Source organism: Ursus arctos, unplaced genomic scaffold (genome assembly GCF_023065955.2).
Source record: "Ursus arctos isolate Adak ecotype North America unplaced genomic scaffold, UrsArc2.0 scaffold_4, whole genome shotgun sequence".
Taxonomy (NCBI): domain Eukaryota; kingdom Metazoa; phylum Chordata; class Mammalia; order Carnivora; family Ursidae; genus Ursus; species Ursus arctos.
This window is the reverse complement of record NW_026623056.1, coordinates 49251223-49267589: the sequence shown is the minus strand read 5'-3', so window position 1 is coordinate 49267589 and position 16367 is coordinate 49251223. Positions and strand designations below refer to the sequence as shown.

Here is a 16367-nt window from a genome sequence, read left to right as displayed (position 1 = left end):
TCTCCTATATTTTCTTCTGCGTGTTTTTAGTGTTTATGTATGCATTTAGGTCTGCAATGAACGTAGAATATATGTGTTTGGTGAAAGATAGGGATCTAACTTCTTATTCCTTATAAATTATCAATCTTTTCAAATGGACTAAAACACACTGTTAAGAGACAGAGACTCAGATTGGACTGAAAGGGACATTTATAAAAAAAGATTTTATTTATTTATTTGACAGAGAGAGAGAGAGAGAGAGCACAAGCAGGGGAGGCAGGAGAGGGAGAAGAAGGCTCCCCGCTGAGCAGAGAGCTTGATGTGGGGGTTCGATCTCCAGGACTCTGGGGTTCGATCCCCAGGACTCTGGGATCATAGCCTGAGCCAAAGGCAGATACTTAACCGACTGAGCCACCCAGGCGCCCCTGAAAGGGATATATTTTATATGATTTTTAGAAACCAAACCCCCAAAGTATCTACATTTTAATTCTTTGTTCTCTTAAAAATACATCACTGACATATATAAACAAAAATTGTTAGAAATATAGGGGCACATTGACAAACCATTCTTCTAAGGAAAGATTTTAGGGCAACTATCCCAGAAATTAAAGATCAAGAAGACAAAAAATAATAATAAATTTGATGTTTATATATATTTGCGTGTGTGTGTGTAATTTCGTTTGTAGACAGAAAAGAGATAATAAAAATTCTTTTCACATGTCCATCAAGTGCTTCAAAAACTGACCATTTATTTATTACTCACTACATGGTCATTTTCTACTGACCATGTAGAAAAGCTTATGTGTTTTATAAAATAAAAGTTACATAAGACATAGTTCCTGACCACAATGCAATAAAACTTGAAATGTCCCACAAAAGAATAGCCAAAATTTTATCCAATTAGAAATTAAAAATAAACGTTGTTAGTAAGGAAATTAAAGTGTACATTACAAAATACTTGGAAATTAATGGCAATGAGAATACCACATATCAACACCTATGGGATATGGACAAAGAATTATTTAAGTTCTTCCCCAGGTTAAAGTCATAATGATAGTCTCCTGTATTTTCTTCTGCATGTTTTTAGTGTTTAAAGTAAATTATTTAAAGTAAATTATTTGAATTATTTAAAGTAAAATGTATGTGCTTTAATAAATTTATTAGAAAATAAATGAAATTGTTAAAAAATGAACTGAGCACTCAACTAAAGAATCATAAAAATAAAGTAAATGAAAGAAACTAGAAAGAAGGAATTAATAAATGTAATGGAGAAACTTAATAAAAATAGGAGTTAACAAATGCTAAACTTGATCAACAAAACGAAACATCAGAGTTCCATGAAAAGACTAATGAAATAGGCAAGATTCTAACAAACTTGATTAAGAAAAGGGAAAGAGAGAGTGAAAGAATATAAATAAACATCAAGAAAGTGTATCTACAAGGTATATCTATAATTATCTATAATTTAAAAGTATTATAATGGTAAATAGAATCTTTTCTAATGAATCTGAGTATCTAGATGAAAGTGATTATTTTCTAGTAAATGACCAAATACTATAGGAATGAGGAGAGGGAAAGAGGGACTTTCATTTTTTTACTTACATATTTCTATGGATTTGACATTTATTTATTTATTTATATTTTTAAAAAGATTTATTTATTTGAGCTAGAGAATAAGAGAGGGTGTGTGTGTGTGCGTGCACAAAGCACGAACAAGGCGGGGGGGGGGGTGGGCAGAGGGGGAAGGAGACAGAGAATCTCAAGCAGATTCCCTGCTGAGCATGGAGCCTGACATGGAGCTCGGGCTCACGACCCTGAGACCATGACCCGAGCCAAAGTCAACAGTCCGGTGCTTAACCAACTGAGCCACCCAGGTGCCCCTGGATTTGACTTTTACATGAAGCATGTTGTTCTTTTATTTAAAAAAAAAAAAAAAAAAACACAATAATAACGCAAAGAAGCCTTATTGCAATATTAGGGTTAACTTTGTCATCTAGTGTCGAGAAGGAACAATTTGGCAAGACCAATGTGCCATGAAAAAGCTCCATAAATCAATGTCTTTTTTTCTAGGTAGAGGCTAGAACAGGGCTGGCTGGGGAGGACATGTAGGGACTGTCAGGGGCATTGTCTGCCTATCTCTCCAATCACATTGAAGATGCTCGTCTCACTGTCACTGTTACAGTTTTCCTGATGCCACTTGTAAAAGCAGAGTTTTAAAAATTAATTCAGTTAGGGGCGCCTGGGTAGCGCAGTCATTAGGCGGCTGCCTTCGGCTCAGGGCGTGATCCCGGTGTTCTGGGATCGAGCCCCACATCAGGCTCCTCCGCTATGAGCCTGCTTCTTCCTCTCCCACTCCCCCTGCTGTGTGTTCCCTCTCTCGCTGGCTGTCTCTCTCTGTCAAAATAAATAAATAAAATCTTTAAAAAAAATAAATAAAAAATAAATAAATAAAAATTAATTCAGTTAAAACATGTAATTATTATAATTGCTTCTGTCTTCAACACGGCCAACAGTTGTATAAAGCGTTAGGGGCGTTCCTTAGGTCGTTCTATTTGACGGTTGCTGTGGCCGGCCTCCACGCAAAACCCTCTGCTGTGGCCATGTTTTTCTAAGATCTCTGAGGAACAGATGACCACTTTTTTCCAATGTCCTGAGGAAATATGTCACAATGGTCTTCCAGCCTTGGGAAAAACCCATGATCATCATGAAGCAGCAGAGACCAGTAGTTCAAGAGGAGACAGAACGTATCTGGCTCCATTGAAACAGTCCCTGATACACACAACGTGAACTCCTGGCTCTGAGACTGAATGGACTGGTTTCTGCTCCATCTCTTTTAGCAGGAAACAGGTCTCATAGAGCACTTCCCTAGGCATTGCCCACCCAATATTCACTATTTACTCGTTGCTGTTTCTTGTCTGATGTCTTATCAACGGGTGAAGCGACATGGCTTTGGGCTACCTGAATGTCACGTTCACTCTGTTTCACTGCATAGAAAGCAAGATGTTTATTTTATACGTGAGATCTTTGCAATACCTCCTTGAGGTGCATTAGGCGGAAATTTTTGTAGCTATTTACAAGGTAAGGAATCTGAACCTCAGGAAAAAAAGTAACGTGAGTAGAACGGCCAGGCATGGGTTACGTATATTAATTACATGTTGCAATTAACTAAAGATTCAGTGAGCAAACCATTTTTACTGTACTTCACTCATATACTAAGCAGTCATGCAGTTGAACAATGACGTGGGACTTTGTTTTTTGTTTGACCTAGGGTTCATTTGTTTATTTATTTATTTTTTTTGTCTCACAGGTGACACAAAGGCATGTGGCTTTGTAGTGTATCAAAACAACAAGCTTTTCCAATCAAAAACTTTTAAAGCTAAATCAGATTTTAGTCAAAAAATTATCTCAAGCAGTACTGTTAAAAATAACACTAGAAGTCAGGAAGCTTCCGTTGACATTGTCTTTAACCCAAAGGTGAGTTTTTCCACTAGCAACAACAACAAAAAAATTCAGGCCACTTTTGATTACAAAAGCAGGATTGGTTGAGCAAAAGAAATCCATAGGAAAACTCTATATTTTTTAAAGTTTTTATTTAAATTCCAGTTAGTTAGCATACAGTGTAATACTCATTTTGGGCATGAAATATATCAATTTAGCAGAAAAACTCTTTAAAAGATTCTTTGAAGATATTCATTTAAACATTCCCCACACCCATGTTTTTTGTCAGACTAGCTAGATGCAAAATGAGCTGATTTGAATTTTGTATCCTTTTTCCCCTTCCCTAATCAATAATGAAGATGTTATACTTAGTACATACCTATTTGATTTCTCATATGCTTATCTTATCCTATTTGGTTTTTTCTACCTGATTAAGCATTTTTAAAAAATTGGTTGCAATTGTCTTTTCAATTTACAGTACGACCGAAAAGAATTCCAGCTCCATTCCTATGCCTGTGTCTACTGGAATGTTTTAACAAAGGATTGGGACACACATGGGTGTCACAAAAATAAAAGCACTGATGAATTCGTGTACTGCCACTGCAACCATACTACTAATTTTGCTGTATTAATGGTAAGGATGTACATAGTAATCTCTTTGCAGACAAGAATTTTCCTTATACATAAATCTGGTATGTGCTAATTGCAGATAACTTCGGGGCTTAGTTTGCATAGATAGTCGACCTAGGTTAAATGGATAAACAGGGAATGGAGTGATAAGACTAAAACGGAAGTGGTGGTAAAAGTAAGTAAATAGAGCTTTCTGCAGTATGGTCTTAGGCTGGGGAAGGTCAGCACCATGTATTTAATAATGAGAAGGGAGCCCATGTGCAAAAGAGGAGCCGACAGACTCCATTCAACTAACTCACATGTTGTGAAGCTTGAAGTTGTTACAGCCAGAGGTAAGCTGTATGACTGTGTGTTGGGAATGGGTTCAATACATACTTAACTATGGATGAGCAGTTTAAATCAGTTACCCAAAGCTTTTTCCATTGGAATAATCTAAGTTGCTAAATTTATGCTAGAAGATAAAAGAGGAAAAGCTCTTGAAATCATCCAGTTTGTCCCATGGTTCCTTTATGTATTCCTTATATCTTAATTTTTTTATTTGAGTGTAATTGACACACAATGTTACATTAGTTTCAAGTGTACAACATAGTGATTTCACAAGTTTCTACGTTAGGCTATGCCCACCACAAGTGTAGCTACCTTCTGTCACCATGCAACGCTATTACAATATCATTGACTAGATTCCTTCTGCTGTGCCTTTTATTCCTGTGAATGACTTATTCCTGGAAGCCTGTCTTTCCCACTCCCCTTTACACGTTTTGCCCATTGCCCACACCTCTCCCCTCTGGCAACCATCAGTTTGTTCTCTGTATTTACAGATCCGATTATGCTTTTTGTTTGTTTATTCATTTGGTTTTTTTTTTTTTTTAGATTTCACATATGAGTCAAATCGTATGGTATTTGTCATTCTCAGTCTGACTTATTTCCCTGAGCATAATATCTTCTAAGTCCCTCCATGTCGTTGCAAATGGCATCAGCTCATCCTTTTGATGGCTACATAATATTCCGTCATGCATAAACACCACATCTTCCTGAGTGCGGAGCCGACGTGGGGCTCCATCCCAGGACCCTGGGAGCATGACCTGAGCTGAAGGCAGCTGCTTAACAGACTGAGCCATCCAGGTGCCCCCAGAGATCTGCTTTCTTAATTAGAAAATAGTAAAGGTAACATTTTAACTTTTTCAATATCCTTAAGATCATTAGTATCATTCACTAGATGTGTAAAGCTTGGGTTGCTCTATATATGAAATGATACAGCTCCATCGTCATACTTATTCTTCTTCTTTCCTGAGGTCAGGCTTTCAGCTGTTTCTTCTCATTAATGTCTGAGTCCTCCACAATGCCTACCATTCACATTTGTAATTAGTTTTGGGTTCCTGAATTTTTTAAAAGGCCGATTAGGATTGTATGTAAAGTAGGAGCAGATAGACTCTAAGAGAATAGATGATTTCTAAGGTCTGATGATCTATATATAGTCTATGATTCTTCAGTACTCACTTAGTATACTGTACACAGGAAGTAATGTGAAATCTTTGTTTTTAAAAAGAAATTTGTTTTATTTTTGTTTTCTTCCTATACAAGCAATACATACTTACTGCATAAGGTATGAAAGTTTATCTATTAAACAGAAATACACTAATATGAAAAATATCTAGTTAACATCTTGAATTAAAATAACAGTTCAAATAAAAATATGTTAACAGGGGCGCCTGTGTGGCTCAGTCCTTAAGCATCTGCCTTCTGCTCAGGTCATGATCCCAGGATCCTGGGACCGAACCCCCCATCGGGCTCCCTGCTCAGCAGGAAGGCTGTTTCTCCCTCTCCCAGTCCCCCTGCTTGTGTTCCCTCTTACGCTCTATCAAATAAATAAATAAAATCTTAAAAAAAATAAAATATGTTAACAAACTGCTATATATTTGTACAAGAGATAACAGGTAATATTTGTAGGTACATTAAAAAAAGTCACCTCTGGAGAAGAGATAGGATTTCAGGAGGTAGGGTGGTATGATGTGGGGTAGCTGGTAGGTAAGAGAAATCCATGGGTTTTTTTATGCTTCTATATTACTTTCATGTTGTATGAATATTACTTTCTAATTTTTTAAATTAGTAAAATAAAGACAGACAAAAATTATATATATCCTACTCACTCAGTGGCCACCATTATTACCTCTCCAGGTTTCTAAGAGTACTTACTTACATGGAATATACTTATCTATGAATATATATTAAAATACTGGCATAGATACAGATATATCAGACAAAATGAGATCTCCTTTTAAAAAATTTACAGGATTGTATGCACATTTTTCCACATCCAAAAAATATTTCTACAACTTTATTTTTAGTGCATTAGCTTAGATATGCAGATTTCCTCTTGGATTATAATTACATATAAAAATAATGTAAAGGATAAATTAAATAACTTTAGCCAATTTAGATCTAATCCAAACAACTTTGATTTTAGACATGAGGAAAAGTATGTATGTTTTCCTTGACAGCTAGATAACTGTTCTCAACACTACTTCATATAGCCTGCTTAGAGATAAGGGGTTCATTTATTTCCTTTTAAAACTTATCAACAGTTCTATAAAAAGATATATTTGCAACTATCTGGTTATTTTGACCAATGTAACTTTTTATGATGTTGACTTTCACAGACATTTCAGGAATGGTTATTTAAAAATATAAGTCTTAACTTATTTTCCAGAGTTTTGAAAAGATATATAAATATCCTGAATCACTAAGCACATTATCCAGCGTTGGCTGTGCCCTGTCCATCACCGGTCTGGTTCTCACAATTGTATTTCAGATTGTCACCAGGTAAGAAAGGAAGCTGGCTCTTCTTACGAGAGAAATTGCTCTCCTGATATTATTTCCTCTGCACATATTCTCGTCAGAATGCAGTCTCTTGGAACTACAAGGGAAATCAGATTTAGTTCAACAAAGTCATTTTATAGAAGAGGACACTCAGTTCTGGAGAAGCTAAGAAATACATACAAGTACATGTATAATTAAAACTGTGATAAGCGCCTTGAAGAAAAATTGCATACCATGTAATTATAGGCCTGTCATATAAAACTAGTATGTCCCGTAGCTCATGAGTGCTGTAGTTCCTTTGCATGGAACAGAACATACCTACCAATTTGCATTTGCAAAAGAATAACCCATTGCTAAACAGCAAGCTTTTGAAAATTAAAGTGGTTAAAAATATAAAGTTTTCAAATGGTGAAACTTTTTAAAAGTCTTTGAATACCATAGTTCAAAAAAATCTAACTAAAAAAATTACCTATAAACACACATTTCTTTCCACCTTGAACTCCTCACTCAAGGAGCGCTTGTGTTTTTTTTCATAGCCTGTATTTTTAATAATCTGTAAATATAAGCTTGTTATTTATTAGCGTACTTGCGTACTCTCTGTTTTCCCCATCCTCATGAAAATTGATGAGGACAGTGACCTTCTCTGATTTTGTTGTTGCTGTTGTTGTTTGTTTTGATATCTGTGTCCCCAGGATCGAGCACAATACCTGGCCCATTGTAGAGGGCTATCTGTGGAGCAAGGGGGTCTATTGTGCATTCCTACCTGGTTCTCTTCTTAAACTCAAGATGTTTCAAGATGAACTCATCTTTCCCTCAGAATCGTTTCTCCCTACTAAATTCCTTCATATTTTCTCAGATGTATAAATTCAGAATTTTTTATTTTAAAGGCATTGCTATTTAGAAATCTTTCCTGAAGTTTTATTTAAAAAATTAAGAACCTACAGAAAAGTCGAGAGAACACAACAATCATATACCCTTCACCTAGATTCATTAATTATTAATATTTTGCTTTATTTCTTTTTCTATTTTTTGCCCTAATTTTGAAAATAAGTTGTAGACATCGTGACTGTCGTGTCTAAGTTCTTCAAGTATTTCCTAAGAACAAAGGTATTCTCCTTTATAGTATAGTACCATTATCCTCACTCAGAAAATTCAACTAAACCATTAATATAATATTACCATGTTAATATATAACCCGTATTAAAATTTCTCCAGTTGTCCTCGGAACGTTCATTATAACTGGGTGTTTTTTCCTCCAATTCAATCGTTGTCATGTCTCTTTAGTCTCATTTAGCCCAAAATAATTCCTCTGCTTTTTTGTTTGTTTTGGTCTTTCGGGACATTAAATCTTTTGAGATGTTCAGGTCAGTTATGTCGTAGAAGGTAGAATATTCTACAGTTTAGGATTTGTCTGAAATGTTCCTCATGATTAGATACAGATTAAGTATTTTTGATGAGAGTACTAAATCATGAAGCCTTTTTTCAGTGTGACAGAGGAAGAAGCACGTAACGTGAGTTTGTCCCATTATTGGTTCTCTTACATTTGACCCTTGTTGACAGTAGTGTCTACTGGATTTCTACACCCTAAAGGTTCATGTTTTTCCCTTTGTAAGTAAAAGATAATCCATGGGATGATTCTTCATGATTCTGTGACTATCCTGTTCCTCAACTCTTTCTCAGTGGTTTTGGTGTCCACCAATGATGCTTACTGGAATATATTACTACATCGATGGTTGAAAATGATGACTTTCTTACTTATTATTCTTTCTACATCTGGTTACTGTCTTCCTTTGTAAAGAAGTGTACTCTCCGCTGTAACCAGAGGGAATCTCTTCATGTTGTTTTGGCATGTCCCTATCAGCACTTTCTTATTTCAGATACAACAAGATGACCCAAGCACATTTTTCACTTTCTCTGCCTCATACTTAGAATCAGCCATTTGTTCAAAGAGCCAGAATTCCATTTGATTCCACTTCTGTATCCATCACACTTAATGAGTCTCTTGCCAGTCATTTAAAGGTTTTATACTGAATGCTAACTATGGGCCAAGCACCATGTTCAGACTGAATACAAGATAATGAATGAGACAAGTAAGCTCCATCTCTCATGGTATTTACATTCTCAGGGGAAGGCAGATGTTACACAAATATATACAGAATTAAGTATATAATTACAAATAGTGGTAAGTGCCTTAAAGGAAAATTCCATGCCATGTAATTACAGGTCTGTCATGGAAAAGGATATGGCTCTTGTATTTGTCCTTTCATTAGTATTTCTGTCATAATCACTCTTGAACAATTATTTGATCCCATGTGAATAAGTTGCAGTAGCTGCATAACGAGTTTCTTTGCCTAAAATTTCACCCCTTCTAGTCGTCACCAGATTTTTTTTTCATTATCTGTCAACATGTTTCTTAGCACAGTTTTGCTGCCATAGCTGTCACTAAAAACTCATCAGGAAATAAAAACAAAAATCTAAAAATGGCATTGATTTTTAAATTGTGAATCAAATAGTTTTCTTTGTTCATAGACAGGGTCCCACATAATTATATTTAATTTATATATAATATGTGCAAGTTATAATAAATTATATATAATTTAAATATATACAATATATGTTACATAATATATAAATTATAATATATGTTATATGTAAAAATAATATAATGTAATATTAATGCACAGAAGGTAGTAATACACAGAAGAGCCAGGGTATTTGAAAATAGCCCGTTCTCCCTGTGGGTTATAATTTATGTTTGAAACTGGAAAAAATTAGAAACTAACTTTGTTTTATATAAAAGGATTTCTTTAAATACTTTTTTCAGTTCTAGTCATTAAAAATTTCAAAAAACTGAATGAAATTTTGAATTATCCAGATAATCTCAACTAAAACATCAAGGGGGAGGGGCGCCTGGGTAGCGCAGTCATTAAGCTTCGGCCTTTGGCTCAGGGCATGATCCCGGCGTTCCGGGATCGAGTCCCACATCAGGCTCCTCCGCTATGAGCCTGCTTCTTCCTCTCCCACTCCCCCTGCTTGTGTTCCCTCTCTTGCTGGCTGTCTCTCTCTCTCTGTCACATAAATAAATAAAATCTTTAAAAAAAAATCAAGGGAATTAACAAAGTTCTGTTTAAATATACAATATTTATGCATTAAAGATATGTTTTTTATGCACCTTCCCAAAGACTGAGAGGGTTCATGATGGAATATTATAAAATCATGAAGGTTATGTAAATAATGAACAGATTTATTCATCAGATTCTGGGACATTAAAATAAATAAATAATATTATTATTAAATATTAATACCAATAATATTAAATATTAAATAATAATAATGAATAATTAAAATGGGTACTTCAAAACATTAGAATTTTTTTTGCCCAGATATGAGATTTTTATTTTATTTTTTTCCACTTTATTTGTATATTTATGTATTAATTTTTGCCATATGGGGTTTTAACTATTAATGCAATTGAATTTATCAGTCTTTTTCTATATGGTTTGGCTTTTTCCATCTTTTTTTTAAATAATAATCTTTTATTATGTTATGGGGGATGGGGATAAGACATTAGAATTTTAAGCACAGTAATAAACTTAGGGAAATAGTTATTCCAAGAGGCCTCGTAGTCTGAAAACCTCAGAGGGCTTAGATGGTACTGGATGGAGATTCTAAAACTTTCATCAATATTAGACTGCATGGCATAGTATACAGAGAATTGTAATATGTCACTAGAGGGGACTTAAGGCTATATCTGCCTTTACCCACTAAGGAAAACAATACGTGCACAGTAAAAAGAACATGAAACCTCACATTTGAGATCCACCTTATTTAGGGCAACCTTGAATTCTCTGCCAATCTGAAAACACGCAGGTGGGTCACCAGAGGACACGCACGTGAGCAGGAGCACACGCACACACACATTTTCTCTCTCGTGCTGCCTTCTAAAGACTACTGATAAACAATGCCAGCTTGCAGAGAAAATGAGAAAATGCTGTTCTTTTCTAGCAAAGATCTTAGATAAAGATGAGAAGAAAAAAAAAAACCCAAAAGTTTTAAAGAGCACTTGGTTCTACACCGAGAAATTACATCTTCAAATGAAGGAACAGTTGTCAAGCATGTTATATATATTAACTGGCTCATTCAGAGCATCTTGACCATTTGACTATCAACAGGTGTTTCCTAAAGTATCGTCCTTGGGACACTAGTCCTTGGGAGGTACTCCGTGGAAAAAGGGTTATGAAACGTCTTACAGAAAAGACACATGTGAAATTTTGTTGAGTGTAGGCCTTCCAGAGAGATAGTAATCATCAGTCTGCTAAGAATATCTTCAGTAGCAGCAATAGGCCACGGAACAAATTTTAAATATTTTTATTTCATTTAAAATGTCTATGGGAACCTTGCTCTTTAAATGTAAGGTAAGCTAAATATTATACCATTTTGTTTCAAACTTGTAAAAGTAGTTTAAAATTATATTTGGCCTTATTGTTTTAAAATCCATCTTAATTTTTTTATATAAAATATTTTTTAAAATGCAAGAGATGTTTTCCTCTACCTTTGAACATGGATTCATCTACTAATATGCAAGTTTCCTATTTTGAAATTTAAAAAAATCCATTTAGAGCCTTTCTATAGATAGCCTTTGTATATGTTTGCAAATCTAGAGTAGAGCCTATTGTCTGTTGTGGTAGAAGAAACTGCCCTAAAAGTTAGTGGCTTAAAACATTAATTACTTCTCTCTAACAATTCTGTGGCTTGACTGGGCTCAACTGTATGGTTCCTCTATTGGTCTCTCTTAGGGTCTCCTGTGAGACTGCAGTCAGATGGTGGGTAGAGTTGGACTCGGGGCTCCTCTGGGTTGCTGGGACAGCTGGGTCTTTCTCCATCTCCATATAGTCCCAGAACATTCCTATGTGGTTTCTTCAGCAGGTTAGCTAAACGTTTTACCCGGAGGCTCAGAACTCCAAGGAGAACCAAAGGGAACGCTTATTATGACTTTCATGGGCAAAGTGCCTTTATGGGATCCTTCTCCCATAAAAAAAAGATTTAAAAACTGTGTTTTACAACTGTATTGGTATAAAGGTGAATATATTAATATTATCTACTCCTATTTGTACTTTGACCTATAAAAGTTCATTCTTTTCCCTTCAGGTTTTAAAAGGAGTTAAAACTTTGCTGCGGGCCATAAAAGTATCATTGGCCCTAAGCACTACTTTATCTGCTGAATGAGTTGACCCCAGCGGCCAGGCTTTCTGGTGCATTTCATTAGTTAGATCAAGTCACAAGCTGGCCCTGGGGGGGGACTACACAGGGTATAGATGCCAGAAAGTAGCATTCAGTGGGGGGTCCTCTCTGAAGAATAGCTGTCACCTTTGATTACAACACAGTTTTAAGGAAGGGTGCATCAACCTATTTTCTCTAACTCACCTCTTTGTGGAAATGCGAAGACAGGGTGCTCGGGAAGGCATAACCCACTGGGCTATGAGCTGGATTTCCAGTGGGTAATAATATTTCTTTGTTCACTCACAGTTTCACTCGAGTTTATTTCTTGCAGCTGTGCTGTTTATTTGTTTGATTATATTTGCTTTTTTGTTTTCAGGAACGTCAGAAAAACTTCAGTAACCTGGGTGTTGGTCAGTCTGTGTGCATCCATGTTGATTTTTAACCTCCTCTTTGTGTTTGGAATTGAAAACTCCAATAAGAATGTAAAGAAAAGTGATAGTGACACCGGTATGACTGACTCAGACAGAAATGAAATGCTCATGCAAGACACTGTTGACGTCTGGAATCCCACGTGCACTGCCGTCGCTGTCTTGCTGCACTATTTCCTGTTAGTGACGTTTACCTGGACTGCCCTGAGCGCCGCACAGCTCTATTTCCTTCTCATTAGGACCATGAAGCCTCTTCCTCAACATTTCATTCTGTTCATCTCTTTAATCGGATGGGGTAGGTGTTTGCCTTTCCACTCACTCAGAAATTTAATTTTGTTGAAATAACTTAATTTCAGCAACCTAACAGTACAAGACCTTGAGGTAGGCGAGATGGAAATCCATCCAGCGGTCACTAGGAGGGCGCCTTCTGCCTCGTTGCTCACACTCCTGGGAAGGAGGCAGATGTGATCAGGCAGCCTCACTAGTCACATCCTAAGCTAACCTCAAGATGTTAATTTCCTTTGCCATCTCTATTAGTTTCATTAGAAATTTAGACCACATAGGATTAACTTCCTAGCTACTTTAAAAAAATGTTTCAAGAACATCAGAAGTGACTCTAAGAAAAATAATTTGAAAATTTACTGGGTTCCAGAAAAGAATTGTGTGGGCCATATCTAAATTTAAATTTATTCAAGGGGAAGAGGAATTAGGCCATTTAAGAATGGAAATTGTGGTCAGAGTTACAAAGAAATCAGAAATGTATACGATTAGTAGGTAGAGCCAACAATAAAAGAAAGAGGCAAGCAGTTACCAAAACTTGTGTCCTCCACTGACCCCCATCTGAAGATCATTTGGTACATTGTCTACAGTGGAAAAACAGCACAGTCTTGAAAAGGGTCAGACGTATAATTCATTCATATTCTTTTATAATGAATTCCAGTCTTGGGTAAATTATTAATTCAATGCCTCTCTTTTGTCATATAGGAGTCCCGGCTGTAGTGGTGGTTGTGACAGTGGGAATTATTTTTTCTCAGAGTGGTTCACAATGGGAGTTAGACTACCGACAAGAAGAAATGTGAGTTTATATATTTTTTAAAATGTCCATTTATTTGTTATAAGAGTGTAACTGTTCAGTGATATTGAGTCCAAGTGTCACTGTATATATGCATCTTCATTTATAAGTATCATAATGTATTGTAAGTGGGTATTTCAAATTCTCAAACAATACATTGTATTTTAAATGTAGTGACATGAAAGTTTCCTGATAAATCCTTTTGTAAAGCAAGTTATTACCTTCTAAATTGATAATATAAACTTTGTTAGATTTGTCTTCTTTTATTAAGCCTAAAAATCATAGGACACAGTATGTGTGCTCCTTAGTAACCCTTTATCTTGGTTTTCTTATCTAGGAAATAGGAATAACAATCATAGTAACACCCACTCTGAGGTCACGGTGAGGGGTCAAGAAAGTGTGAAGATGTTTTATAGTTTGAAGAGCATTATCCATTCTTATGACCGGTTTTATGTTGATATGATTAGAATGAATATTTTATGATGATTTATCACACATGAAAAATTCTCGCAGAGATTACAGTGTTAATAGTTGTTACTAATGGAAATATCTGACTGTATGGTGTTTGTGTTCTCTGTGAGGTGGGAGAGAAGAAATATGAGCTGAGGGGCACCTGGGTGGCTCAGTCAGTTAAGCGTCTGCCTTTGGCTCAGGTCATGATCTCAGGGTCCTGGGATCAAGCCCCTTATAGGGCTTCCCGCTCAGCAAGGAGTCTGCTTCTCCTTCTCCCTCTGCTCCTCCCCTCTGCTCGGGCTCTCTCTTTCTTTCTCAAATGAATAAATAAAAAATCTTAAAAAAAAAAAAAAGAGAAAACTGAGCTGAACTCTTTATGTGTATTTCTTTTTTTTTTTTAAAGATTTTATTTATTTATCAGAGAGAGAGAGAGCAAGCATGCACAAGCGGGGGAGGGGCAGGCAGAGGGAGAAGCAGGCTTCCAGCTGAGCAAGGAACCCCATGTGGGGCTCAATCCCAGGACCCTGGAATCATGACCTGAGCCGAAGGCAGGCACTTAACCAGCTGAGCCACCCGGGTGCCCCTTTACCTGTATTTCTGCTACCAAATGGCAATTGCTCTCTAATTTATCCTCCCCTCTCCTTTTATAATTCAACCATGCTCACTCCCAGATTCCACCGTAAGTCCCAAAGCAACTAAAACAAAACAAAACTCTTGGAAATGTGCCAGTATAGCCAAGGGAAGGCTGTGGTGTTAGGGTGCACACCTATGTCCAAGGCTGACCATGCCCGACTGTAGAGTAGGAGGCTATCTGCCTGGCTTGATTTTAGGAGCCAAATACTCCAGGTACTATTTTTTTCTGTTTAATTAGGGTTAAATATCTTTTAATGAATTTTAAAAATTTAATTCCACGATTACAGATCAGGGGTAAGATGCAACTATGTCACAGGAGAGGCAATTCCTTTCAAACCGCACCACTGATTTCCTACCCTAACCTTGGGACAGGGCTAGAGCTGCCCCTATAAAAGCCTTCAGGAGAAAGAAGCCTACCATCTTAAATATATTCACGCTAAGCTATGAGTAATTGACAGCAGATTCTTTCCTGAGTACACTGTTAAAGGTTAGGGAAGACATGAGGCAATGATAATAAGAGAAGTTGGGAAGAGAAGAAGGATGTTTAACATAAATATCTGCCTTATCTTGGACCCACATCCCCCACCTTTCACCCTGTACATGTGCTTCAAGGGCCACATTTCTTTGGGATGTATGTAGAAAGAGGAGGGAGTATTTTTGGTTTTCTTGAGTTATTCCCCCAGCAATTGCACCACTATATCCCATGCTCTCCCCCAACTGCTTCCAGCTCTGCCAGTCATACCTGAAACCCCTAACCCACTTCCTCTGAGATACTGCTTTCTCTGCAAGGACCCAATTAAGGGGTGACTGCAGGGCAGGACACACTCTTCTTTAATGCCCCATCCCCTAATTGTTAGTGCCACCATCACATGGCCTGTTTCAGACTTTTCTGAAGGGTTGAGGTAACATGGGAAATTATAACGCCTGAGGGGGAAAGTCTTTGCAAGTATATGATAACGCTGTCTTCATGGTCTGTTTCACGGGGCAAAATCACTGTGGAGTTAAATACTTCATCTGAGGTCCACTTGTGATGCTCTCTAGATGGGCAGAAGACATGAGGCATTTTTCCAAAAAGACATCCAGATGGTGAATAGAGACTTGAAAAGATGCTCACCATCACTCGCCATCAGGGAAATACGAATCAAAACTACAATGAGATATCACCTCACACCTGTCAGAATGGCTAAACCAAAAACACAAGAAACAACAAGTGTTGGCAAGGATGCAGAGAAAAAGGAACCCTCTTGCATTGTTGGTGGGATTGCAGCCACTGTGGAAAACAGTATGGAGGCCTTTAGGGTTTTCTATATATAGTATCATGTCACAAAGAAGAAATTTTTTTTATTGTTGTTGTTCACTGCTAATATCTGATATCTAGAACTAGATATCACATACATGTATCCTGTAAATACTTATTAAATAAATGAATTCATTCTTGTAACAATGCCAGGAAGTGATTACCATACCTCACAGATGAGAAAAAAAAAACATACACCAAAACCATTTGCAACAATAACAGCAACAAAAACCTCAAAACAGATGCAGTGAGGTTAAAAAACTATTAAAAAATATTTTTAAACATTAAACTTCTAAAAATGCCCATCAATAAGTGACTATGTAAATAACCCTGTAACAGAAAAATGGAGTAGCATACAGCTATAAAAAATAATGACAGTCTTTATAATCTCACCTGGAGT

General features: G+C 36.5%; 1 protein-coding gene across 1 annotated transcript in view; it reads left to right on the top strand.

Annotated features, from left to right (window-relative positions):
• The window catches only part of ADGRG7 (adhesion G protein-coupled receptor G7), a 76960-nt gene that overhangs the window by 43715 nt on the left and 16878 nt on the right, over nucleotides 1-16367 (top strand). Inside the window, exons 9-13 of the mRNA XM_026492182.4 lie at nucleotides 3287-3453; nucleotides 3896-4051; nucleotides 6755-6867; nucleotides 12461-12807; nucleotides 13497-13587. Coding sequence (XP_026347967.3) covers nucleotides 3287-3453; nucleotides 3896-4051; nucleotides 6755-6867; nucleotides 12461-12807; nucleotides 13497-13587 — 874 coding nt within the window. The remainder of the gene's footprint in view (nucleotides 1-3286; nucleotides 3454-3895; nucleotides 4052-6754; nucleotides 6868-12460; nucleotides 12808-13496; nucleotides 13588-16367) is intronic.